At 46.4% G+C, this 26,835-nt stretch overlaps 1 protein-coding gene across 2 annotated transcripts; it reads right to left on the reverse strand.

Annotated features, from left to right (window-relative positions):
- Positions 1-562: 562 nt before the first annotated feature.
- SLC45A2 (solute carrier family 45 member 2) lies at positions 563-25,964 on the reverse strand. 2 transcript variants are annotated; one of them, XM_024578568.3, is made up of 7 exons: positions 25,474-25,964; positions 23,344-23,520; positions 14,271-14,596; positions 9,034-9,177; positions 8,231-8,354; positions 3,276-3,490; positions 563-944 (listed from the first exon to the last, which is right to left on the reverse strand). In XM_024578568.3, the coding sequence occupies exons 1-7, from the start codon at positions 25,856-25,858 to the stop codon at positions 720-722; spliced, it is 1,596 nt and encodes a 531-aa protein (XP_024434336.2). In that variant the 5' UTR covers positions 25,859-25,964; the 3' UTR covers positions 563-719. The 2 variants fall into 2 exon arrangements, with proteins under 2 accessions (XP_024434336.2, XP_053782821.1); XM_053926846.1 differs by having other exon boundaries at positions 9,136-9,177; positions 25,474-25,938.
- Between the last annotated feature and the right edge of the window lie 871 nt (positions 25,965-26,835).

Below are 26,835 nucleotides of genomic sequence, written 5' to 3' on the forward strand. Positions count from 1 at the left end.
CAGCCTGGTGGGTGAGAGGCAGTGGGGGTAGAGGTGGGGGACGGCTGGTGAGAAGCAGCGTCAGCTGGCGAAGACTGCAGGAGATGGGGGCGAGGGCTGTTTCTCTGCAGGCCTTCCTGTGAGCTCCAGAGCACGGGACAGAGGTGCAGACTAGAGAGAAATACATTCACTGTGTCCACGAAACGAGCTGTCGTGAGGTGGTAGATGCTCCAGCAGGAGACGCTCAAGCAGACTCGCCAGGGACATCATAAACGGACATGAACTGCTTTCAAGCAAGTTTACTATGAATTCAATGTGAGCGAATCAATGTCCTAAAATAAATCACCAGCCACATTTTGAGTACTGGTGAATTTGAATACAAAAATGAGCCCCTGACTATATAAGACCCCTCATTAAGAACAAACACCACATCATGGAGTAAATCCAAGGGTCGTGTGTACAATTAGTCTGCTTCTCAGGTTTCCCCGGCACCTTGCCCTTGGCCACCCATGAAGGGAGGCATCATAGCCCAGTGTCTCCTGAGACACATGATGCCGGAAATCCGAGGTCTGCTGTGCAGAGGGCTGGGTGAAAGGGAGGGGCGGGCACCCTGCCGCAGCTGAGGTCCTAACACGGGGCAGGCGGAGGGCGGCCCCCAAACCTGCACGGCTGAAGAAGAGACGGACTTGCTGCCCTGCGCTCCACAGGTCTGAGGTTAGGGAACATGTCTCTTTATTGACCTAATCCACGTATCTCACAAAGACAGCCACAAAGCAACAGCCAATCAGTGCTGCCAAGGAGGCCGTGAGCACCACGACGGAGACGCTGCCGGCCATGTTGACCAGCAAGCCCAGGCCCCCTCCGACCAGGACCTGAGCCAGCTGCACCATGCAGGTAAGGGTGGCGCAGTCCAGGCCCTGCCCTCTTCCGCTGCTGTCCGGGCCCCCTCCCTGGGCCTGCTTCCTCTGCAAGGGAAACACAGGGACCGCATGTGACCCACAAGGAACTGTCCTTCTGGCCGAAGCGGGCAACCTTTCCGTGAAGACCCCAACGGCACACACTCCCGGCTGGCTGCGGCTGCTCAGCGCTCTGTTGCTGCAGCACAAAAGCGGCCGAGCACAGAAACCAGGCGGCCTTGGCCTTGAAGTTCCTGCTGTTTTCGCTGGTCACAGAATATTATCTTTCTGCTGACTTTTTTAAAGAACCATTTTAAAATTCTGAAAGAAGTCTTTGTTCAATGGCGGTACGAAAGCAAGTAGCTGGCCACAGTTTGCCAACCCCTGACTGTAAGGTCGCTGAGCCTCCCCACCCCTCACCTAACGCTGTCTTCCCTAGCTGCTAGAAAGTCTGAAATCCACGGCTAACACCTATGGGAGTTAAATGGTTAATGTATGTAACATTCTCTTCCTTAGAGGTCAATAAATACAGTACAGTAAAATTCAATACATAGCCCATTCCTTTCCTCCCTTAGTGTTGAAAACTCAAACATCTTTAGAAGGATGTTGAATCGCAGACATGCATTAGAGAAGCAACACAAAAAAGGAATTCAACCTTTCCGAATATGGCTGATGTTCGGTTAGTGCATTAATATTTGATATTTGGTCTTAGTTGTTCGATAATGGTGCCATTTATTGGGTACTTTTCACGTGCCAGGCGTGTTTGGTCCTTTCACATGTTACTTTGTTTCATTCTTACCGCCCCCCCCCACCGAGATGCACAGATGATCATTATCCCCATGATAATAATCATACTCACGGCCGTGTTTTGAGTCTGTGTGGGTGCTAGTTAGGCAGTCTGCTAGGCAGAGCCCCTACACCATCGTGTTTAATTTTCTAACAGCTCTCCAAGGTGGGCATATTATTCCCCTTTGATGGGTTAGAAACCTGAGGCTCTGGGAGTTGGAATGATGATTCCTCCACTATTAACTAAGAAAAAAAACAATGTGCCAAAAAGTGCATATTATCCTTTGACTATAAAGGAAAATATAAGAAAACACTCATATTGCTTAATTTTCATTAAAAAGCACTGGAAATATAAACAAGAACCTAAGAGTGGTCATATGCAGGGGTCAGGGAAGGTGGGAAGAGTGGAGAGAACGGGCGGGAGCCGCTCCCAGAGCACCGTGCCATGTACCACTGTGGTTGGTCGCTGCACCTTGTGAATGTGCCGCTCTGCTCACTGACTTCAAGTACCATTTAACGGACCAGTGACGAACACCCAGCGGCATGCAGCGCAGCGTGGGGAGGCAGCATTTGACCCAGGCTCGTCTCAGTGCGAAGCTCACGTGTTTCTGCCCCAGCACCACCGAGCTCTCTCCTCGGAGGGATGGTTCTCTGGGACAGCGGTCTCTCTAACAGCAAGCCCCTGCATGCACTGCAACACTGGGGACCTGCTGGCCAGGGGTGGGGACAGCTACCACTCTGGTTCCAGAGGTGTTCACTCCTGGCGCAACTCTGCCCCGCCGCGGCGCTGGCCAGGCCAGACCGTGGGGAGGAGGCCTGCGCTGCGGCCTTGGGGGTATGTGCTCGGTGTTCTTGCAGTTTCAGGCTGAGCAGGACTACACCCCAAGTTACCTCTCTCGGTTTCACACCTCTGCTCCCATTGAGGGGCTATAAGCGGACTTTTGTGGGGGAAGGGTTGCATGTTTTGATAAGAGGATATGAGAGTCTTAGCACAGAAACCCCCAACCGAGTGTTCTTTCAGGGCGGTTTAGGCCTTGCCCCTTGGCCTGAGCTCCAGGTGGAGATGGAGCTGGGCTCCCTCAGGGCAGCTGGTGGGAGCGACCTCCTGCGACCAGCTTGCCTCTGTGCACTTGGGGTCTGACTTACCAACAGCTGGACTTCTGAGGAAAATGTAGCCCGGGCATGTCCTACCCTCAACCAATGACCCCCAGAAATCCTACCATGGGTTTTTGCAGGCATTGGGGCCCCAGAAATGCCACAGGTGCCCTGGATATGTGGGCCACTTGTTAGAAACCCCAGGTTCCCCTTCTGTGTCTCGGTATGATTGTGGGCTGACCCCTCGGCAGGACCAAAAGCCCCCTTTTCCCAATCTGACAGATGGGAGTCACAGCACCTGCCCTAGTGCTTGCTCCCAGGTGCACAGGGCTCCAGAGTAAGGAGAGGGTGCTGGACAGGTGGTCGTGGCTTGGCCAGACCATGGTCACATCTGGCTAAGCATCTTAGTGCTGCTCCTTCAAGAACCCATATTTCCCCGCTCTGCCCTACACCTTCCCACCAAATCCCCCAGCCCACAGGTGAGCCCGGAGTCACCCAGCACAAGTGTCCATGGCGCACCTGCTCCTCCTGCTCCTCTCGGTGGTACTCGGCCATGAGGTTAAAGGGCACGGTGTACAGGGTGCTGGACATCACTCCAAAAGAGGCGCACAACACCAGGGTGGAGTGGACATTCGGGAAGAGCCCAATAAGTCCAGTCCCCAGGCCAAACAGCAAATACCCCGTGAAGTAAAGACCCTTCAATCCGATGTAGGACACCAACGCTTTCTGAAAGTCTGTGGGAAGAAGAGCGGGAGAAATTACAGCTGGCAGAGCCTCACAACGCTAGTAACTTCACGCAATCCATTCTTTTGAAGGTTCACTTTTTTTTCCCAAAGGAGTCTTCGTTTGATACTGAGAAAGGAACAAAAGAACTTCCTCATTTGTGCTTGAAAACAGCTGGCTTTGAAATCAGTTTTAAATCCCTTGAGTAAAGAAGAGCTAGAAATTGCTTGGTAGGTGGACTGACTTTCCCACAGGGAAGGATCGGGCACTGTTTAGCAGACAGCTGAATAGCAGCGGGACGCAGGAGAGGTGGTGCAAAGCCAGCCTTGGCTCTGGACCCTGGGGCTGCAGGACATGGGAGAAAAGTGGGGGGTCACTCTGACTTACAGGGGTCTAGCCTAACAGACCCAAATAACAACCCAGGCCTTTCTGGGCCCTGTGGCCCACAGGTGTGTGGGAGGAAATTAGAACAACCAGGCCTTACAGAATGTTGCTTCACCCCCACCCGAGTGCTGTCTGCACACCTGAGAAAGAGGTACAAGATGTGCACCAACTGCGGACACCTCCCCTGACTTGCCGGCCCCTCCCACTGCCCCAGCTCCTCCCCATCACCAGCTCCCTTGCTCTCCATGTACAGCTTCCTGAAGTTCTCAAAACCTCGGCTTCCTCATCTGAAAAATGGGACTAATAAAGCCCTTTGGGGGGGGCTGTTGTCAGCATCAAATGAGCTAAATGTCTGAAATCACCCAGCCCAATGCCGAGCACAGAGAAGACCCCCAGCTGACAGTGGCTGTGGTTTTTTCAACAGACACAGGCTGGGCCGAAGGGGCTTGACTCTCAGCTGGGGCTCCCTCCCAGCAAGTAAGCTTGGCTTGCTCATAAAGGTCCTGTGCCAGAGTTCATTCTTAAAAACTGAAAATTCTGCTTTAAAATGTTTTACATTGTTTTCCACAATGGAGGGAAAATCCCTTCCTTTTTCAATCAGTCATTTTAAATACATACATTTCTTATCTTTCCCCTGCCCCAACGTGTAGGTCACATGAACCCAGGGAGTGAATGACAGCTGCTTGAAATGTGTCTAGTCAAGAGTGAGACTGTCCATATTATGTGAATAATTACTGGACGTACACTGCAGAGACAGGAAACCTACTCTGTACGACACTTGAACCAATCATGAAACTAAACACAGTTGCAGGTCATCCATGGAACTAAACACAGTTGCAGGTCATCCATGAAACTAAACACAGTTGCAGGTCATCCATGGAAGACAGAGGCTGTGGCACTGCCTCCTCTGTTAGATCCACGCCGTGCCGAGGGCGGTGGTTGAGGCTGAGAACGAGAGCAGTATAAAGCTAGGGCTGTTGATGTTTCCTTAATGATTACACTTATGCAGAATATGTAATCTGAGGTGTCTCAGTACCTGAAAAACACCACTAATATTCTTTAGGGAAACTCTCTTTATCCGCGCATATAGCCCGGCCAAGGAGAAGGCGGAGAAGGATAAAGAGATATTCGGAAACAGGAGCCACTTCAGTACGAAGACTGTAAGCCTGGCACAAAATGCTTCATTCATGAAGAGCAGTCAATGAACGTAAAGATTCCCACTAGTGGTCACACCCTCCCTGTGCCCCTAGTGCGGGCTGGAGGCAGATGACGGATTAGAGCAGCAGCTATGAATACTAGTGTGTGACATGAACTGCTGGTTATGTTTCGGTTCTCGGTGTTGCTATTCTCACTGATCTAAGGATGCTTGCTATGCAAAAGAGCTTGAAAACAAGTCCCTTATCACCAATTCCCCAGGCCCCAGCCCAGCAGCCAGATTGCCAAACTCCATCCTGATAGAAATTTTGAATTTGTATCTGATGTTATGTGAGGAGCCCCAAATAGAGGGTTGTTAGTGTGCTCTGGAGGTGAGGAAAGGCTCGATTCTGCCTAGGAAGGGGAGGGATGCAGCGGGAAACACGTGAATGATTCCACAGAGGAGGTCATATTTGCGCTGGGTCTGAAGGCATCGTTAGGGATGGTCTAGGTGGGGAGGCAGGAAGAACAGTTCAGTTAGAAAAAGAAACCAGAGAGTAGCAAACACACAGAGATGAGAGAGTCGCTGTAGTGAGTCACGAGGGCAGCTCACCTGAGTGGGAGTGGCAGAAGTGGGAGTGTGAACCCGGCCTCCCTCCTGGGCTGCCAGGCTCAGGGCTCAGGCCTGGCCCTGTGGGCACGAGGAGCCCCTGAAGATCCTTCCACAGGGCTAGGTGGGGTCTCAGAGACTCACGCATGCTATTGAATATAACTCCGACAGACTATTCAAGTAATGGTTTATGCTGTACATAGGGCTTTTAAATAGAAAGGGCCTGAAAAAATATGCTTTTAAATTTTCAATGCCATGAAATTCATGCAGGAACTCAAACTAGACTTATGCTAACTAGTAGGAATTCTTTGAGGAAAAAGTTAAAATGGACACGAAATTAAAGTGGTAATTACTTGGGGACAATTGTGTTCCTCTTACAAGAAGGAGGGTAGTCGTGAATAGCTCCCCCACACCTCTCGGAAGCACAGAGGGGTTGGGGGACTGTTGGACTCTGTAGTCTATTGCTCCCTGATTCTATTTTAAGTATTTAAAATTTTCCTCCTGGAATTTTAGTTCACATACTCTGAAGGGGAAAAAGAGTGTGCTAAGGAAATGTAAGCTTTAAGCATCACTACTTGGTTATAAAACATTTAAAAATAATGAACTCTGTAGTTTTATGATTACTGGGCTCAAGAATTCCTTATATGTTTATGCCAGATCCTCTTTCCCAATTGTGCTACGTTTTGAAGAGAGGCTCTTGATCTCAAAGCAGGTTTCCTGCTGGGCCAAGACCAGGTAAAGGGTTAAAGGTCAGACTAGGGGTCATGGCATAAGTTCACCCTCACCCCCCACAAGCGTACTTCAATGACAGAATGCCCTTGAGAATGGTAACAGGGACTGCCCCCCCACTGCCAACCCTCCCTCACCTGGGCCATGCCCCTGCTATCCCCAGGGCCTGTCCAAAGCCTAGAGCTCTCTCTGCATAGGGGACAAGGTCGCCACAATGCTAAGGGGGATCCATTTCAAATGGCAGATCTGCATTTTTAAAAATTTATTCATTTCAGAGAGAGAAAGGAAAGGGCAGAGAGCAAAACTGATTTGTTGTCCCACTTAGTTATGCATTCTTTGGTTGGCTCCTGTACGTGCACTGATGGAGTGGGTGGGGGGGGAGGTTCTGATCCACAACTTTGGCATTTCAGGATGACGCTCCAACCAACTGAGCCACCTGGCCAAGGCTGCACACGAGGTCTGTCCGGAAATAGTGCAGCCACTGTTAACATAATGAAAACAGTTGGCACGATAATGATGTGACCTGGCAGCCAAGGAGAGTGGACCGGAGTGCACATGCGTGAACAATGATGACATCACTGTACTAGTCAGTGGGGGCGGTAAACACCGGTCAGTGAGCGTGTGTACTGTGTGGCCGTCACATTCAAAATGACTGAGTGAGTAGAGCAATGAATCTGCATCAAATTTCACGTTAAGCTTCGCCATTCCTCCGTGGAAACTATTCAGATGACTCAGAAGGCTTTTAGGGACAATGCAACACATGACCAGCAGCTTCATCACAACAATGTGCCTGCTCATGCATCACATCTTGTGCAGAGATTTTTGGTGAAACATCAAATCACGCAGATGACTCAGCCCCTCTACAGCCCAGATTTGGTGCCCTGTGACTTCTGACTTTTCCCAAAACTAAAACCGCCTTTGAAAGGAAAGAGATTTCAGATTGTTCATGAGATTGAGGAAGATATGACGGGGCTGCTGATGGTGATCCCAGCAAAGGATTTTGCAGTGTTTTGAACAGTGGAAGAGATGCTGGGAGAACTGTGTGAAGTCCCAAGGTGCCTAATGTGAAGGGGACTGAGGCGTCATTGTCCTGTGTACCATGTTTCTTGTGCCTTGTATCTTCTTTAATGTCTCTGTTTTGTATATTACATTGCCAGATACTTTCTGGACAGACTGCGTGTATTTTTACAAAGAGTTTTCACTTAATTCAATGTATACAGAGCTTGGAGATCTCCATACACATCAGCAAGCACAGGATGAGCCCGTGTGATGCCCTAGAGTTGGGGTACATCTGTGGGTACTTATTTAAAACTGGTCACAGTGTCCTCGCAGCTGAAACTTCGCTAAGTGGGGGTTAACAGGCCCCAGAGCCCATGGAAAGCTGGGGCATGAGAAGGTAAGCCGCAGTCCTCAATCCGGAACAGGGGTCCTGGGACGCACCACCCTGCCCAAGCTAAGGTCATTTCACATGCTAATTTTGTCACCTGGCATTGTGCCATCTACAAATCTGATAAGTGTATCTATGAAATGCCACCAGTGACCTCCCCCCAGTAGAACACAGGCCTGTTGTTAGTTAATACTCTGCCGGGACTCTGTTCCTCGTCCACCCGACAATTCACCGTCTTGTTTGCAAGATTTCCTATTGTGTTCCAGAGAACCTTGACCGTGAACGCTCTGATTATAAGGACAGAGTAGTCACTGAGGAAAGTGACACCTAGAGTTCACTAAGGATATGTCATGTGGTCCTTTCTACAGGAATAGTTTTCCCTGATCTCCATATATTTATCAAGATTCTGGTATTTTAAAAAGCAAAAAGTACATACAGAAATATAAAATCCAACATTCCGCTAGCCCAGTGCCCTTCGGAAGACGCCCTGAGGAGGAGGAGACTTACAAGAATAGAGCGAGGAAAACAGGGCATTGACGCACAAGCCCCAGCACCCGACCTCGACCCCTCTTTCGTAGATGAGGAACTCCGTGGAGTTGTGCGCACTGTAGGGGTTCCCGCGGTACACGATCTGAGAGAGAGATGGGGCTGTTGCGCTACAGAGGCAGGGTGGTAGGGGCCCCTTCGCATACACTATTCCTCCACCCTGGGAGCAACGTGGCCCTGCCCGGGGGCCCCTCCTGGGACGCGGAGCGCCTCCTCCCATGACCACGTGACCCGTCCATCCTTTCACCCGGCCACCCTGGGCCCTTTAGGAAGTCCCAGTGCTACTGCGTCAACTCTAAACAACATCTCTCTGGATCCTTAACACCCGTCCTTCTACCCAACAGCTGGCCCTACCCAACTTAGGCTGCCCTGCCACCCATTTCTGGTACAGCCAATAGGCTTCTGACTCATCTCCCCAAGTGCCACTCCTGTTCCCGCTTGGAGTATTTTTTTTCCTATCCTCTCTCCAACTCCTACTCATCCTTCAAGGCCTAGATCAGACTGCACCTCCGTTATTGAGCCTGCCATGAGTGCTAAAGCTCCCGCTGATTTTTCCCTCTTTGATGTATTTGATCAAGTACTGGTCCCATAGTATCCGCTAGTTGCCTAGGGTGCAGTAACTTGCCTCTAGAATCTGTCTGTAAGCCAGCTCCTTAAAAGCTCCTTTCCCACACTCTAGAGGTTAGCCCAGAAGCAGCTCCATGGGCACTGCCTGAAAGATGTGTGTGCGAGTCACTGAGTGTGTGTGCAGACATGCTCATTACCTGGCCCATGAAATCTGTGAAAAACAGCATGTTGGAAAGGAAGGCGGTCCATCCAATGAGGTGGCTGATGCAAAGGCAGCGGTAGTGGGGAGGCATACTCACCAGTGCCCTCAGCAGTGACTTCATGGTCATTGTCCTCTGAGTCTGGAATAAACATGAAACAAGTGTGACCCTCAGCACAAACACACAGCCAGCTGCGGGAGCCAGAGCACACAGCCCTGTGATATATCTGTCAGTCAACCATCACACGGAGTTGCTCTTTCTGTGCACAGCACTGAAGTTTCCACAGTGTGCTCTCTAGGAGCTGTTAAGGATGTGTAAATACTTAATGGGGCTTTGGGGACCTCAGGGGAAAGGGACTGGAAGTTGAGCTTGCTTTGGGCTAAGATACAAGAGACATCTAGCATTCTATCTTTGATGACAGAACCCCTGCATAAGGACAAGATCATTGTAATTCTTAGATTCCTTGACTCTGAAAATGTGATAGACCAAATTATAAGAAGCCCATGATTTCCATCTCTTGGTGTTGCCTCATTATTAACGTATTGTTACCTGCCAAAGGGATTTTGCAGATATAATTGAGGTTACTAATCAGTGGACTTTTAGTTAATCAAAATGGAGATTATCTGAGTGACCCTAACCAAATCACGTGAGCCCTTCAAAAACTAGAGAGTTTTTTCCAGCTGGGAGCAGAAGAGGAAGTCAGAGCATTTCGAAGCACGAAAATTGCTAGTTTTGAAGGTAAATGGAGCCACATGGAAAGAGTATGAAAGTGGCCTCCAGGGAACAAGAATGATTGCTAGCAATAGTCAGCAAGAAAACAGGGACCTCAGTCCTACAACCCCGAGGAACTGGATTCTACCTGAATGAGCTCAGGAGCCTATTCACCCTCTCTGAGCCTCTGGGATGAGAATACAGCTCCACGGACACCTTAATCTCTGCCCTGTGAGGCCCTGAGCGAGGACACAGTGGAGCCCCACCAGACTTCTAATCTACAGAACTGTGAGATCATCAATTGGCGTGGTTTTAAGCAGCTAAATTTGTGGAGATTTGTTATGTAGCCATAGAAAACCAATATGGAGAATCAATTGACTCCCTGCTCTTGGCCAGATACCTCCTCCCTGCTTCTTTCCATGGATCCCACCATCAGCCAACACATGGAAATAAACCCTATGTTGAGCCAGAAGTGAGAATACTGAAGAACACACACACACACACACTGAATACATATGGCAAAAGTTCTTTAATTTAGACTAAAATTATGTAAAACCAGAAGTTCTCATTTTTTGGTATCAGGAGCCTTAATGGAGAATAAAAAAAAATTGAACTATTGACACAGCTGTTTTAAAATGCAAAGAGTAAAACAGCCTTGAATATCTTGTTCTATAAGAGAAAAAGAAACGTCAGGAATACCAAGCAGTCGGCTGCCCTGGAGACACTGGGACTGTGAATATCAACCATGCTGGGGTTATGGGTCTTTCTTGCCAGATTTTTATTTATTCTGGATCGTGACATAATGACATGTAATCTTGGCTAGTTTATTTACAAGATAGTCTCCTGAGATTCTCTGTTTTAACATTAACAGCAAATTGTGTTTATAGCTCTCAAGCTAATATGACAATGCTTTTTAGTTCCTTTTTGCAGAAAATTGTATTGGTAGTTTTGTTGTATAAATTGATTTTTTTGAATTCATCATTTTTATCATATTTAATCTACTGATGTGACCAAACTGATTTCCTTATATTTAACAGTATTCCCTTGGAGCTAGGAAAAACAAGTGCTTTCTGAATATGTAATACGGTACCGGTCAAAATAAATGGTGAGCACAGCACAACCTCAATGCGGAATGACTGCCTTTCCCTGGGCTACGGGAAGGAGCGGCTAAAGGTGTGGTCAGAGGAACAACAGCCTGGCTGTCATGCCTTAGACTAAGTGATTTATCTTCACTTTCCTTCCCTTCCACCCAAAACGCAAAATTTTTTATAAAGGACATCAGGCCAGCAAGTGTTGAGCCTCATTCCAAATGTTAACTTATTTTGACATGTATAATGCGCTCCCATGTATACTGTGCACCCACACGTTTTTTGGCCCAAACTTTCAGGAAAAAAATCTCTCGTTCTAATTTTTAATTCAATTATTTATTTATTTATATTTAGAAACAAAACCTATGGTCATATTCCAGGGTATTATCTTGCATAAGATAATTGCTATTCCTTTATAGAGTTACACTTTTTTTAGGGTTGCGCTTTTAATGCATGAGCATAAACAAAAGAACTAAAAACATTTACATAGATACAGAATTAGTACTACCCATGTATAATGCACATCCTTATTTTCCCCTCAAAAATTTGGGCAAAAAAGTGCGCATTATACACGACAAAATACAGTGTGCTTCTCTCTTATACATAATTTTCAGCCTGTTTGCATTGTTAACCTAATTTTTCCTTTCTTCCAAAAATAAATGAATTTTCAAACTATGCCTAGTATTTCTGCAAAAGATGGGAATATAAATATTCAAAGGTCCTCCAGGCATTTTCGCTCAGAATGAAAATTCAGCGAGCATCTCATTGTCTGACTCATTGGCTCCCTTGGTAAGGCCCTCTCAATGGTTCTGCGCCCTGGGAGCGGATGGACTGCGCGCATTGCGTGCCTCTGTGCACTGGAGATTGGGGGTGATGGGTTTGTCAGTGGAAAGGCACAGAGCCATCAGTGGGGAAGAGAACTTCACAGGGGCACACTCAAAAGGAGACTACTGAGATACTGAAGGGAGTAATAATGGCATGGGGGAATTTTATGGTAGGAATTTTATAGTTTGAACTCCGAAATAATTCAGGCCTTTGATTATTAAAAAAATATATATATCACCTTTAAAATTGCAAAGCCAGCCTTGGTTTGGGAAGTAATGGCTTTGACAAACAACATTGGTGAGGTCCCTGGCCCTGACATTGCTCAGCTAGAGGCTCCCAAGGTGCACAGTCGGAATAGAAGAGTCAGCTGTGTGGCTTTGGGCTTAAGATATGTTACTCTGTTTTTTTTTTCTTTAAAGCAAATAATGAAACCAATCAGAGCTTATGATGTTGTGTATGAGGCCTGTGCTAGAAAGTTAATTGCACTTGATGCGTTTATTTACTTTCTAGTGTGGAGGCTTTTATGCCTTTCAGAGGGCTCCCACTCGCTGGCTTCATTCGCTGACTTCATTCGATCCTCGCAACAGCCTCCACTGAGTCGCAGCCAGCCAATGGGGCAAGGCGCCGTGATAACCCACCGGGGTAATGTCTACTTATCTTTCAGAAAACCCGGTCTTGTTTTGTTCCTTAAACCGTGACATCATTTTTTCTTTACTCTCAAAGTAATACTTGTCCATTATAGAAATGTTGAATCTACTGAAGGGTATAGAAAAGAAAATTAAAACCACCTGTTACCTCATCACCCAGAGACAATAATTTCAATTAACATTTTGGGTACAAATCCATTTTTTTTCTTGGTATGTGCGTAGCTTTTCTCAAAATGGAGATCACTGTGTATGTGTGTGTTACTTTATTCTGTTTTAAATAAATGTTCAAAAATACACACCTTTGGAGGATCGCATGGGTCCCATCACATGGATATCTCAGGATTCCCATGCTGCCTTACAGAAGTACCCGACAAAGGGGGTGCAGTCCAGCTAGTAATCTCAGAGTCCTGATCTGCTAGCCAAGAACGGGCAGGAGGTGGGGCTGCTCCCGAAAAGCAGCCTGGGGGACGGAGGGTGGACTAGCCAAGGCTCTAGAGCCCTGTACTCTCATGCTTTCTCTATTTACTGTGTGATCAAGGCAAAATGAAGGCTTCCTCCCCCAAACCTTCTATTTCCTCCACATACACCTCCTATAATGGAAAACTTATGCCACAATAGGAGCTCTTAGTGGAAGGGGGTGAACAGATTAACCCCTTCCATGGCATTTCCTCACGGGGCGGCATGGTAGAAGGCAGGTCGATATACTGCAAAAACCCAACTCCAACACAGTCATGCCAGCTCCTTTCGAAAGACCCTGCATAAGCAAGAAGCTGCCCAATTCAAACCCAAGCAATATTGAGGTTTACTTTTGTATTAATTTTTGGAAAATACTAAGCCAACTAATAGAACAAAGCCCTTAACCTTGAGAAAACTATTTACAGGCTTTCATAACCAGCTGCTAAGACTTATAGCCTTTATTCATATACATAGTTGAATAATGGAAATGAGGTTTTCTACTGACTGTGAGTAGCAAATATATCTCCTTGAAATGCCACTGAAAGAAAACACAATTTTCAAACATTATAAATCACTTAGCTAAATGCAATGTGGTACCCTAGATCAGACTCTGGAACAGAAAAAGGACATTAATGGAAAAACTGATGAAATAGAAATATCTGCTGTTTATTTTATAGCTGTACCAATGTTAACTTCTTAGTTTTGACAAATGTACCGTGGTTATATAAGATGTTAGGGAGAAGCTGGTGAAGACAGGAACTCTCTCTACTCTCTTGGCAACTTCGTTGTGAATTTAAAATGACTCAAAATTAAAGCCCTGGCTGGTGTGGCTCAGTGGATCGAGTGCCAGTCTGCAAATCAAAGGGTTGCCAGTTCAATCCCCAGTCAGGGCACATGCCTGGGTTGCAATCCAAGATCCAAATCCATTTGAAACAAATTCCAGCAAGATCCATATTTCAGATGACCATTTCTGCCACACTCATTCAACAAACAACTAACAGAACATCTGATGCTGGTTTCCTATTGATGCCAGCTTCCTACTGCCAGGCACTAAGGTGAATGTCAAGAATGAGAAAATAGCTATATCCTCTGTGTAGTACTTGACATCATGGCGATCACTTTCTAAGGCATATAAATGTCTGATCACTATGCTGTACCCCTGAAACTAATATAATAATGTCGTCTACCAACTGTGATTGAAAAATAAATTGAAAATAGAATGGGGAAATGGACTGAGGCCACCCCTGCCCTCAGGGAGTTCCCTCACCGTCTGGTGGGGAAGACACAGACAAGTTAGCAAACAAGACAGAATGTTAACGAACTCAAACTGAAAGCTCAACATCGTAGCACCTAGGGCCAAGATAGCTATTGGGGATCTGAAGGTTCGGTGATACTTCGCAAAACTCTTCACATCAAATACACAAACAAAACAAAGAAAGAACAATAAAAAATAAGAAGGACAAGAACAAGAATATTTTTCCCGAGAAAAAAGAATGTGCGTCTTTACCTGTTCAGCAGGATTTTTGTTTTTTCCTCCCTGCATCGCCAGCTCTGGGATTATATAACCATTTTTAACCTTCTCAACAGACCCATACTTGTACATTCTGTCTGATGACAATGGAGGGTCCTGGGGGGCTTGCTGTGGGAGACTGTGCTTCGCAGCATCTCTAAGTGGGGCTTCAGGGATGCTGCACAGGTGAACAATAAGACACAAAATGAGGACCAAGGCAGAGAAGAAGAACATGACCTGGAATTCTGTGCCCAGCACTCTTCCCAGTTTCAGATGGGCCCAGTCGACGGCACCCAAAAGGTAGCCCAGGGCACCTCCAAAACCTGGAAAGCAAGGAAGAGCTGTGTTAGCATAGTTAGCAAACCACCTTCCCTTTCCATTGTGCCCGGGCCCTTCCCCTCAGTGGACAGCAGAGGTAACACAGTGAGTGGCTAAGAGACTTACAGTTAGGAAGGGTGGGTCCAAGGCTCAGCTCTAGCATGTACTTCTGTGGCCTTGGACTTCTTCATTCACGATATGGGGATCATAGTAAAAGAGTAACCTACTAGTACAGTCATAATTGGAAAATGGTTCGAGACATAACAAGTGCTTAGTAAATATTGCCACTATCAGAATTCTTGTGGCCTTTACAACGATACTCTCTATACTGCTTAAAAACTAAAATACTTGACCTTAAGGAGCCCCCCAAAAACCCAATTTCTGACATCAATAAAAATAATTATTTGTATTATTACTTATCTATTAAACTTTCTAAGGGAACGCACGTTTGCAAAGATCAAACAGCCTTGGAATCTGTCTTCTTTCCTCTGTCAGAAGCAGTTGATAGCAACAGAACCAATAAGAACCACAATTTAAACATGATTGTTTCAAAACCTATTATCATCTCACAGGACCCCAACCTGAAGTTTTTCTGGTGCTGGTTTTATCTGCTTATGATTGAAGACGGTCTGACTTGAAAGACCCTGAGGAAGGGCTACTCAAAACTGAGCGGGCCCTAATGGTCTAATAATATTTGAAATTCTGTCATTAGTGATTCATTCTTTTAGGTTACTGTCCTCCTGGCGAGGATGAGACTTTATACTACTCAGCTCCAAAGCAGTAAGTGCTCCCCAGATGTTCCTCCAGGTAGCAAACACCAGTGGCTTCTGACAATTCTGGGGTGAAGGAGAAACACACCATGGGGTTCAGGGAAGCCCAGGGAAGTAAGGAGATGGATGCAAAACCCTCCCCTTACGTCAGACACCTTGAAATGTCAGCCTCCCATCATGCCTTACCAAACACAAATATCTCCTTGGACACATCAGCTTAGTTTTGTTTTTGTTTTTCTTGCGTGGACGAAGCCTTAATTCTATTTCCAAAATAAAAAAACATTCTCACAAACCAGACAATCGGGGAAGAAAAGAGAACTCAAGGTATTCTCTACCTCCAACACTAAACACCTGAGTGAACATAAACCCTGATCCCAGGAACACAAATCCAAGTGATGAGTCCTGTGAACCCTGACTTATCCAGAGTGGTGGGAGAGTGAGTGAGTCTGGCCACCTCACATTCTGGATAGTTGCGATTTACCACAGAGGACATTTACAGATGACCGACTCTGTAGCCACTGAATTACAAAAACAAGTATCATGACCACGCCCTGAGCGCCAAAGTGTATATTAAGGTGGAATTATGGGAAATTGTGGCCAGTGGTGTGCAATGAGTTAAACATACGTTCTCTGCCAACAGGGATAAGTGGTCCAGTTATGGCTGAAGGGCATGTACACAAACAGGTAAGTGGCATGTATGGTGACCTGCCACGGATGTTATGTGCCCAGGATCAGAGAGAAAGGCGAGGCCCTCGAGGCAGCCACAGTCTGTGGCTGATTCAGAGCTCCATTCCGGGACCCGTGGCACCTCTGGATCACCTCTAGACAGGGACTCTCCTTGTGCGACCGTGGGGATGCCCAGGTGTCAGAAGTCGGGTGACGGTAGACCAAGCAGTCACCCAGAATGTCCTGAGTGCAAATCACTATTCAGGGGTCTGTCTCAGTCAGGGTTTCTGAGTCTCGGCGCTACCGACCTTTCATCTGGACTGGGTGATTCTGCCAGGCGGCGTTGTTCTGTGTGTGGCAGGGTTCTCAGCAGCATCTCTGGCCTCTCCCCAGTAGTTGCCAGTAACGACCTCTCCAACTCCTCCCCACCGGTTATGACAACCGGAAATGTCTCCAGACATTGCCTGATGTCCTCTAGGGGGCAAAATAACCCCCAGTTGAGAACCCCTGACCTTAATTAACCCTCTGAAAAACGTACACTTTCCTTTTTTCAAACTATTTCTCGTTTACAACCAGATCAATGGTTATCATATTGTCACTTAATTCTCCTGTCATTTATGCCTCTTTCCTTGAAACTTATTGTTCCGTTGAACAGAGGAAGGATAGAACAGAACATTCGTGCCCATCTGAAAGAACTGACATATAAAATAAATCATCCGCTGTTCAATGGAATGGTCATTTTAGTTTATGAATATAAATGTACAGATATAAATATAACAATAGATTTACACTACATCAATTGAGTTCTATAATTGGAGGATCCCCTAATCTATTTAGAAATCCACTGGTTGAGTATACTTCAATAAATTTTTGTTGAACACTAAATGTATGTAAAGGACCCTACTAGTTTCCGTGGATATAGACATAAATAAGACACAGCTCCCCATCCCCTCCTCCCCAGAAGGTAATTCTGGGAGAAGCAGATAAGTAAACATCTACGTTCAAAAAAACTTTAATAAACAATAACTTAGAACTGTGAGCTGGGTATTTAGAGAGTATAGAGGAGTTCTGAAGAGTTTATATTGATGCTTAGTTAATGGTAGCAAGATGATGTTGATTTTTAATAACTATCATAGGATTCCTCTTAATTAGTAATGAAGTTCATAAGAGTTCAATACAGCAATGAACCCAAAGGTTTTAGAGGCAGAAGGACGTCTGGAGCTCAGAAGGTTGAGTTAAATCAGAAATGCACAGGCTACGGGGGCTGTGTGACGGGAGACAGCATGAGACGAAGGGGTTTGGAATGACGCTTGATTCCCATCCCCTCTGTGTGCTTTCCGACCATGCGATGATGGGCTCTTCCACTCGGGGGGGTGCTGCATGCTCGGATGACTTCTGTGAAGGTTACCATGATAACACATGTGTAACACTAGCACACACAGAGGCAGAAGCAGGGCCGAAACCCAGTGATCAGCTGACTTCCTACAGAAATCCTAACTCCAAAGCCTCACCCAGAAGCAAAAGAGAATGACTACAGATGCTCCTTGACTTACAGTGGGGTTATGTCTCGATATGCCATCATAACTTGAAAACACAGTAATTTGATAGGAGACTGATTGTGGCTCCGCCTCGCCCACCTTAAATGTGCTCAGAACACTTGCGTCAGCCTGCAGTTGGGCAATGTCCTGGTGACCGTGTGGCTGACGGGGGCTACAGCTCACACACAGAGTGTCCACTGCATGTCCCTGACCTGGGAAGACCCATATGTTGAAAACCTAAGCCCAGGGCTGAGACCTGGGCTTACCACTGACCTAGTGCAGTATGTGGCAAGTATTGTGGAAGAAATATGTGCCTTAAACCTGGAAAGAGTAAAAATAGTTAAGTGCCTGATTTTTAAAATATCATTCCACATGGACAATAACAAGGGGCGGGGGGAACAGGGGAAGGAAGTGGGGAGGGCTGGAGTGGTGGGGAGGGGTGGGGGGAAAAGGCAGAAAACTGTACTTGAACAACAATAAAAAAAAGTAAAAAAAATAAAATAAAATATCATTCCAGGGCAATGCTTCTTAAACTTCAATGTGCACATGAATCACACGTATGGATATTTTGTTAGCATGTGGGTTGTCTTAGTTCATTTTGGCTGCTATAACAAAAATACCACGGATTTGGTAGCTTAAAAACAACACACATTTATTGCCCATAGTCCTGGAGGCTGGATTGTGGCACTGGCAGGTCCAGTGTCTGTGGAGAGCCCGCTTCCTCATGGACAGCTGCCTTTTCACCGCAACCTCACCTAGGGGAAGTGGGAAGGAGCTTCCTCTTGTAGGGCCTCTTTTATAAGGGCACGAGTGCCATTCCTGAGTCCTCCCTACCTAATCACCTCCTCTAGGCCTCACCTCTTCACACTATCGTGATGGGTATTAGATTTTCAACATATGGATTTGGGGGGCGGGGACACATTCAACCTATAGCACAGGTTCCGACTCTGAAGACCTGGGGCAGGGAGTGAGAGTCTGCATCCCCTTCCGGCCCCCCCATGATGCCAGCGTCGCTGGTTCAAATATCACTCAGAGTGGCCAGGTGCTAGAGCGCTTTCCAGTCCACCTGTTCTACCCTCATCTGGCGTTCTTGCGGGGTGGGGCTTCATTGCCATAGGACTTAGACCAACAATCCACAAATGACAAAGCACAATGATGTGCGGTTCTGTAAAATTAGGGCTAATTTGCAGATATTAAGAGGGATCTATGATTTGTATTCTGTTTTTGTAGCCTGGTAGAAAAATAACCCTGAAACAATTATAGAGGAGTTATTGCTTTCTTGCCTTGTAGAAGGTTAATCAGATCTAACCTAACCCAGCACTTTTTTCTTTTGCTAATCTCTCTCTCTCTCTCTCTCTCACACACACACACACACACACACACTCCGTGCAAGAACTCAGGGAAACTATTCTTTTTATGTCTTCCCTGTCGGCTCACTCACCAGTCAGTTAAGCACAACCTTGACACATGCTACAAATAACTTAGAGTTTCCAATGCCCTGTTCTCTTCGGAGCGGGAGTAGGTAGGTGGGGAAGGGGTGGGAAGACAAAAGGGGCGAAACTGTTCTGTTTGCCCCCAAACTACTGTGGGATGTAGTTACAACAACATATACCCTGAAGGAATAGCAGGCCCTTGGGGAAACTATCCAGAGAGTTCAGCTATGTCCACCCCCCCCACCCCCCCCACCAGATAAGACAAAAGCCAGCAGGGGCCTGTAGGGGTTAATTGAATGCTTTCCTTTTTGCTTCCATTGCATAAGCTAAGGATTTCATCTTCAAAGATAGTCTTCTGAACTAAGCCCAGTCATTTTAGCTGCAACAAAGGCTGACACCAACTCCCACATCCACATCCAGACTGTGTTTATCTCTCCTGCCAACTTGAGCCTCCTTGGGGCTCCTGGAATCAATCAGCAGGCCAGTGGCCAAACCGTGAGCCATGAGCCAGAGCGTCCAAAGGACATCGGCTGCCACATGAGATAATGGCCTTTACAAAGAAGGGCCCAAAATGGACTAGCTGGCAGGCTGTGTCGTCAAACTCGGACCAGAGCCAACCTCAGGCATGCTCTACAGTACTAAAACAGAGAAAAGTTCCGAGAGGCTGAGCCTTACAAATTACCCATTCTTCTTCCAAAGACATTTATGGAGCCAGTTCCTCAATGCATCATTACAAATAAAACTTTTGCAAGCCTGGTGGGCCTGGAGGAAATGAAATATATAGTAACATTTGGCACTGACTCCTTATAAATAGTTCCTTGCTCCAGGCCTGAAATCATTTGCCAGAATATTAATAACTAGTATTATGTAAATATTTACAACTCTTGGCAGTGAAGAGGAGGACCCCAAAATTGAACCCAGACAGCCTTTCCCATCATACTTCATCCCAGCCTCCCACTACCAGGTGGAGCCCGCTGCCAAGGATGGCAAAGCCTTGGGCTCGATTTAGCAGAAATACCAGTGATGAGAAGCATTTTGACAAAAGGAGGGATTTCCTACTGGTGAGTGCAGCTTTTGCATCCTCAGATGCACACAGAAGTGAAGGTCTGGGGTGAGAAGACAAGGGTGGAACCCCCAAACCCACTGTGGCTACAACATATGCCAGGGTTGGACAGCAGGTCAAGTTACCTGTAAATATAAGAGGCAGAAGAAGCTGGAGGGTAAAAACGTCCCCCTAGGAGCCAGAATCTTTTCTTAAAAATAAAAACGTCAGAAGTATGCTAGGACATATTTTGGCAATGAACACTTTGAGCCTTGTTTGCAAAGCGTTTGAAATTGTTGGGCCTGGACTACAGCTCTGAAATAAATAAAAAGAATTTCAATTTACTCAGATGACTGGATTCCTTGGGGGAATGATATCTTAGTGTTGGTGAAAATCAAATGGGCCCTGACACTGAACTTGCTTTATTATAAGATGCTTGTTTCTAGCAGAATGCTGTAGCCATCTCTTCAAGTTCATGCAAATTTAGGAGCTCTGGTATGTATGTGTGCAAAGACGGGCAGACTGACAAAGCGTGCCTGCTGTTTTTCACACCGTCTTTTCATGTGGCCTGACATTCAGAGCAAGGCGATTATGGTGAAGTCACACAGCCACACTTCACCCGACAGAATTTACCGATTCACCCTTTGAAAAGAGGGAGAGGGAAAGAATACAAGAAAGACAAAAGAATATTTTATTCTGTTTTATTTACTTAATCCTCATCTGAGGGTATGCTTATTGATTTTTTTTTTTTCTTTTTGAGAGACAGGAAGGGAGAGAGAGAGAAACATCGAAGTCAGAGAACATCAGTTGGTTGCCTCCTGTATGCCAGTATGCACCCCAACTGGGGATCGAACCCCCAACCTTTTGGTTTACGAGGCGAGGCTCCAACCAGCTGAGCCACCAGGCCAGGGCCAAAATAACAGTTTTAATAACATGGGTGATCCTATCTGCTATTCCATTCATTGAGCCCATGTCCCGGAGCAAACACTAACAGATCTGTCTTTATGTATCCATCGCTCTGCAGGTCTGTATAAACAAAACAAAGCATATTGTATTTCATGGGTGATATGAGAGAAGTTTACAAATAATCTAGATCGTCTGTGATTGTCACTTAGCAGGGACATTTGAATCTAAGCCTTAAACAAGGTGAGACTTCACTGTACTGTTTTATAAGAGGAAAACATTTTAAGCTTTCTTTTCCCAGTAGGGGAAAAAACTAGCTTTGAGCCATCCACACACCCTCAGGGGCCCCCTATAACTGGACAGTTGGCTAAGGTTCAGACAGAGTTCAGTGTTAGTCGTTCGGCAATGCAAGGTAACTGAACGAGCACATTCATCTCGCTGGTGTAATTTGCCATGCCGTTTAACTTGATACAAAATTGCAGAAAACACAAGCAGGATTTTGAAGCCAGGATATACTTTTACACAGCTCACATTTCTAAGTGCCAGCCAGCAGCTAAGCAGTGAGTTAGGAGCCTTGGGGAGTTTGTGGTGAACTCTTGTGGGGGAGTTTACAAGTCTTGCAGAGGAGTCAGATAAACACAGAGTGAATTACAATACAGGAGAGTGAGAACAGCACTATAATAAATGTGCAGATCAGGTAAAACTGAACAGGAGTATAACTTTCAGATATAATTACTACTTAGTTATTATTCTTCTAGTAAATAGGTGGGGCTTCGGGAGCTCTGGCTATCACTTTCTCACAGTAGTCTTGGTCTCATTGTTCTCGTTAGGCTCATACGCAGTTATGTTTGTGTTCTATGTGACAATTACTGACTTTGGCTTCTTTTTTAAAAATTTTATTGTTGTTCAAGTACAGTTTTCTGCCTTTTCCTCCCACCTCTCCCCCACCCCAGCCCTCCCCACCTTCCTCCCCTGATTCCACGCCACCTTGGTTTTGTCCATGTGTCCCTTGTAGTTGTTCCTAAAAACCCTTCTCCCTCTTCCCCCCATTATCCCCTCCCATTTCCCCTATGGTGACTTTGGCCTATTCAGTGATAGTTACCCATTGGCTAACTATCCTGGCTAACAAAACCCCAGCATGATTTAAGGACATGCTCCAAAAATTAAGGACATCACCCCTCCAAATAAACCCTCTCACTTTTCAAACCTCCCAGGCCCTGGGTGCTCGTGTAATCTAATCCTAACCAGTGAGGAACAAGCAGAAGTCTGTGGGATCCTAGGACAGCTTTTGCCATCTTCACTGAGAGAGACCACGTTGAAGCCCTAACCCACAAGGCGGCTACACTTGGAGGTAGGGCCTTTACGGTGGTAATTAAGGTTCAGTAAGGTCAACGGGGCCAGAGTGGAGGCCTCTCTGTCCTCCAGCATTCACCATTCAAACATTTGCTCAAACAACAAATATTAACCCAGTGGCTTCCATGTGCAGGAACTGCTCGTGGCTATGGAGACATAAACCACAAAACTCAAGATCCTGCTTCTCATGGGACACACCCAGCCCCCAGAGGAGACTGCATATATCAAAATAGAAATAAACAGGTTGCCTGGGCTATGAATATGATCAGATAAGGAAGGCTGATAGAGTCTGCCCGCCTGCCCCCCACTGTATAAAACCCCTCATGGGCCAGGATGGTGCTGCAGTCCCAGAAAGTGCTAACTGCTGCTCTACACATGTATGTTGAACTTCAGTGGCAGAACTCTAAATGAACCGCACAGCAGCAACCCAAGGAAGCCCCAGGAGCAGCCCCATCACCCTCCTGGCCCTGCCTCTTTCAAACCAGGAGGTTGAGGAAATGCCAACTCTTTATATAACTAAGAAATCTCCAAAGGGGGGGATTTTCTTAGTTTGTTTCTATTTTTGTTTTTAAATGTGGTTCTTGGGCTATCTGCCACAGAATCATCTGGGGTATTTATTAAAAATGCAAACTTCTGGGCCCCTACCCTAAACACACTGAATCAAAATAACTGGAGGAGGGGCCCAGGAAACGACTATTTTAAAAGACTCCAAAGTAATGCTGATGCTACATTACTGACTTAAAAAAGAGAGAGAGAGAAACCAAAAAGTAAAGTGCACAATGCCTCTTTTCATTTTGGTTGTGAATGTCTCCACAAATGGTTCTTCTGAAAGCTTTTATGTAAACTTCCTCTGCAAAGCTCTGCAGCCTGGTCACAAGCTGACTCTGTTTAGAGAAATACACTGGGAGATGGGGCCGCGTGACGGGAACAGCCCATCAACTGACCCGTTCACTCCAAACAACTCAACGTGCAGAGAAAGTGGACTGGCCTCAGCGGAAGTGCCCCCATCTGGGAGCTGGAGGAGAGACTTTCTGGAATATTCCCTACCTGTGAAGAGGGCATGGTAGTGGAGGCCCCTCTCCTTGTCCTGATGAGAGCAGACATCAAATAAGTAGGCTTTGATGGGTCCATCAATGAAGTCGGCAGCAAAATCGAAGAGAACCACACCTATCATGGTGATGGCTATGGCCCCAATCAGCTTCCTCCTTGGGTCAGCAATCAAGGCTAAATGAGAAAGGAACGTCGGTTACTTAAATCTTGGTTTGGAATGATTCGCATTTCATTCCCACCAAAACTTCCTCTCATCAAATTATCTCCTGTTGCTTTCATTTTGTTTTGTTTTTCCAAATAAAAACTTCAGCCCTGGCTGGTGTAGCTCAGTGGATTGAGCATAGGCCTGTGAACCAAAGGGTTGCCATTTCTATTCCCAGTCAGGGCACATGCCTGGGTTGCAGGCCAGGTCCCCAGTAGGTGGTGTGCAAGAGGCAACCACACACTGATGTTTCTCTTCCTCTCTTTCTCCTTCCCTTCCCCTATATATAAAAATAAATAAATAAAATCTTTTTTTAAAACTTCATTATTTTTTAGGTTTTAAATTTATGCAAGTAAAAGTCCAGAAAAGGCAAATCTATAGAGCTGACGGAGTGGTTGCCTTGCGCTGGTGAGGCAGAGAGAATGGGGAGTGCCTGCTAATAAGCACTGTTCCTGGGTTTCCTTTGGGGACGATGAAAATGCTGTGGCACTAGATTGTGGTGATGGTGGCAGAAGCTTGCAAATACACTAAAAAGTACTGCATTGTACACTTTTAAATGGTGACTTCTATAGTATAGGAATCATATCTCTTTAAAGCGGTTTTAGAAATTATGCATGCTTGTTGAAAACCATTCCAACAATATGGAAAAGCAGGGGCACTGCCTCAGAGCCCAGCCCCCAGGGATGGTCATCCTTCACACTTCCCTTTAGGCCCTTCTACACACCAGAGAGAGGTGTGCATCTGGGCCTTAGCGCAGCGCTTCTCAGACTTCAGCTTGCTTGGCCAACACTCGGGGGACTTGTTAAAATGGATTGTTGGGCTCCATCTCCCGTGATTCTCCCATGATTCTTCAGTAGGTTTGAGGTGGGGCCTGGAAACTTGCAACTCCAGAGCCCCAGAGATGCGCCAGGCTGGAGGACCACACCTTTGAGCTCTAACAGGATCGTGTATGCGTGCTCATTTAGAACCAACGCTCTTCCTATCTGCATCCCAGCTGACGAAGAACAGTTTCACAGTTTCTCACAGCTAAATAACATTCATTCTACGACTATGCCACAATTTGTTCACCCAGTCTTAACCATTTTCCTTGCTTTCAGTCGTTTAGAAAGCAATATGCAATATATGCACATTTAAAAAAATTATAATATGAAAATAAGTAAAAATAAGCCGACCCTCCCCTTCTCACCTCCAGTCCTTTAGTACTGGAGCAACATTCTTATCGGGTTTTTTGTGATTCTTCCAGAACTATCCCATGTTAATGTATTTGTGCCCATGACAACTAATTGTCCTGCCTCATTGCCATACATTCTGCTGGCCTGAAGTTTGAAGGCCTAAAACTGGGTGCTATTTTTATGTTCATGATTCTTTTTTCAGTGCAACTTTATATCCACTACCACCGATTACTGAGGCTGATTAACGGCTAGAAAAAGTGCCCGCCATCAGGTTTGGTTTTGTCCAGGATGCACAGTGCCCGAATGACCCCTGAGCTGGCAGACAGATACCCTGCACCCACGGAAAGGCTCTACAAAGTGCTCTGAACGGAATTAGCCCTTATTTGGACACGCAAGTAATTTATTACAAATAGTTACAGCTGGTTAATTTGACAAAGCACTAAATAAGGTACATTGGGCTCAAAAATACTGCAATTAATAAATATGTGAAAATATTTAATTTGATAAAATAGATAAAAATTGAACCCTATTTTAAGATCCTCACAATAAAAAAAAAAATGCATCCTGATGTTCCTAAAAGCAAAGGCTCCATAGCCACAGACTTTGGGTCATTCAAAGTTGGAAGTTCGTTGTTATCTAGGAGAAACGGTTCTAACCAATTTTTTAAAGGTCATGTAAAGAAATTCAAATACTTCTACAGAGTTGCACAACAGGACCCTTCCCCTGCCTGCCCACCTTGCGCAGTGCACTGACCTGATATAATAGCGTCCCCGTTGAGGTACAGAGCCATGCCCAAGAGCATCATGACGCCCAGCGTGAGGATGTAGGGTCTGCGCCGGCCCCACCCAGCCCGGCAGTAGTCACTGGCCGAGCCCACCACGGGCTGCAGCAGGAATCCTAGGACGGGGCTGAGGAGCCACACCATGCTGTACAGGCTCCTGGGCAGGCCCACGCTGAGCAGGACAGGGGTCACGTAGGCCGCCTCCACCGCGTAGCAGAACTCCCGGCCGAACATGGCCATGCTGTGCATGATGAGCTGGCCTGTGGATCTTTTGGGCAGCTCCACACAGCCAAAGGGGCACTCCTCAGCTAGGGAGGTAGCAGTGTCAATACCAGGCTGTCCACCGTTGCCACCCATGGCCACTGGGTGAGGAACCTGCCTGCAAGCCCACCACCTCCTGCGTGGCCCCTCAGGTTTGGGCGCTGGATTTGACTTGGTGCCTGGCTGAGCAGCCAAGAGAGATGGTGAGGCTGGGGGAAGGGCTCAAATTCTTTCATGCCTCTAAGATCACAAGTTATGATGAGGGAGAGGGGGTGGGGCCTAGAACGCCTGCTAGAGATTAGCTGCTGTGAGCCCTCTGGCCCCTTACAGTGCTTTTCTAAAGGAATCTTCCTTTGCACTGCTCTCCCCCTCTCTGTCTCTGTCTCCGACTCTGCTTCTCTCCCCAGCACACAAACACACGCGCACATTCTACTGCACACAGTCTCACACACGCAGCTTTGAGACAATAAAGCCCTATATGCAGGTGTAGAGTCAAAATATGAAGTTGATCTTTTAAAAACTTTTTCTAGATATAAATATTCTGTTCTTTCCTTAACAGGAGGTTTCTACACACACACACACACCTGAAGAGTCAATTAACCAGACTCGAAATGGCAGAAGGTTGCACCTTTCCTCAAAATCCCTGGCTATCTCAACACCGTGGTGTTCTCCTGCATTGCACTGAACACACTTTATAGTTAGATGGTCTGTGTTCATTCTGATTTCTCCTGGGTTAATCAGTCTCCGGTCCCCGTGAGTGGTGATCAGGGGCTTTCTGTCCATAATGGCATCCCCAGCAGCTACCACGGTGCCTGGCACCTATAGCAGGTCCTCAAATACTTGCTAAAGGAATTACTGAATGAAGTATATACACTATAGTTTGTAGTGCCAGCCAACTGGCTGTTTGCTCAGATCCATTTCTTGCCCTTCCTCCCTTGCTCTGGGTCATAAGAAACTACATTTCCCAGGTTCTGTTGCTCTCTGGCTATTAGGTGGATGTGGTCAATGGGGGCATCGGTGAAATACAAGGGCAGGAGAAGGGGAGAAATCCCACACCCTGCCCCCTTTCTCTC

The sequence above is a fragment of the Desmodus rotundus genome, chromosome 1 (assembly GCF_022682495.2).
Source record: "Desmodus rotundus isolate HL8 chromosome 1, HLdesRot8A.1, whole genome shotgun sequence".
In the NCBI taxonomy this organism is placed as follows: Eukaryota; Metazoa; Chordata; class Mammalia; order Chiroptera; family Phyllostomidae; genus Desmodus; species Desmodus rotundus.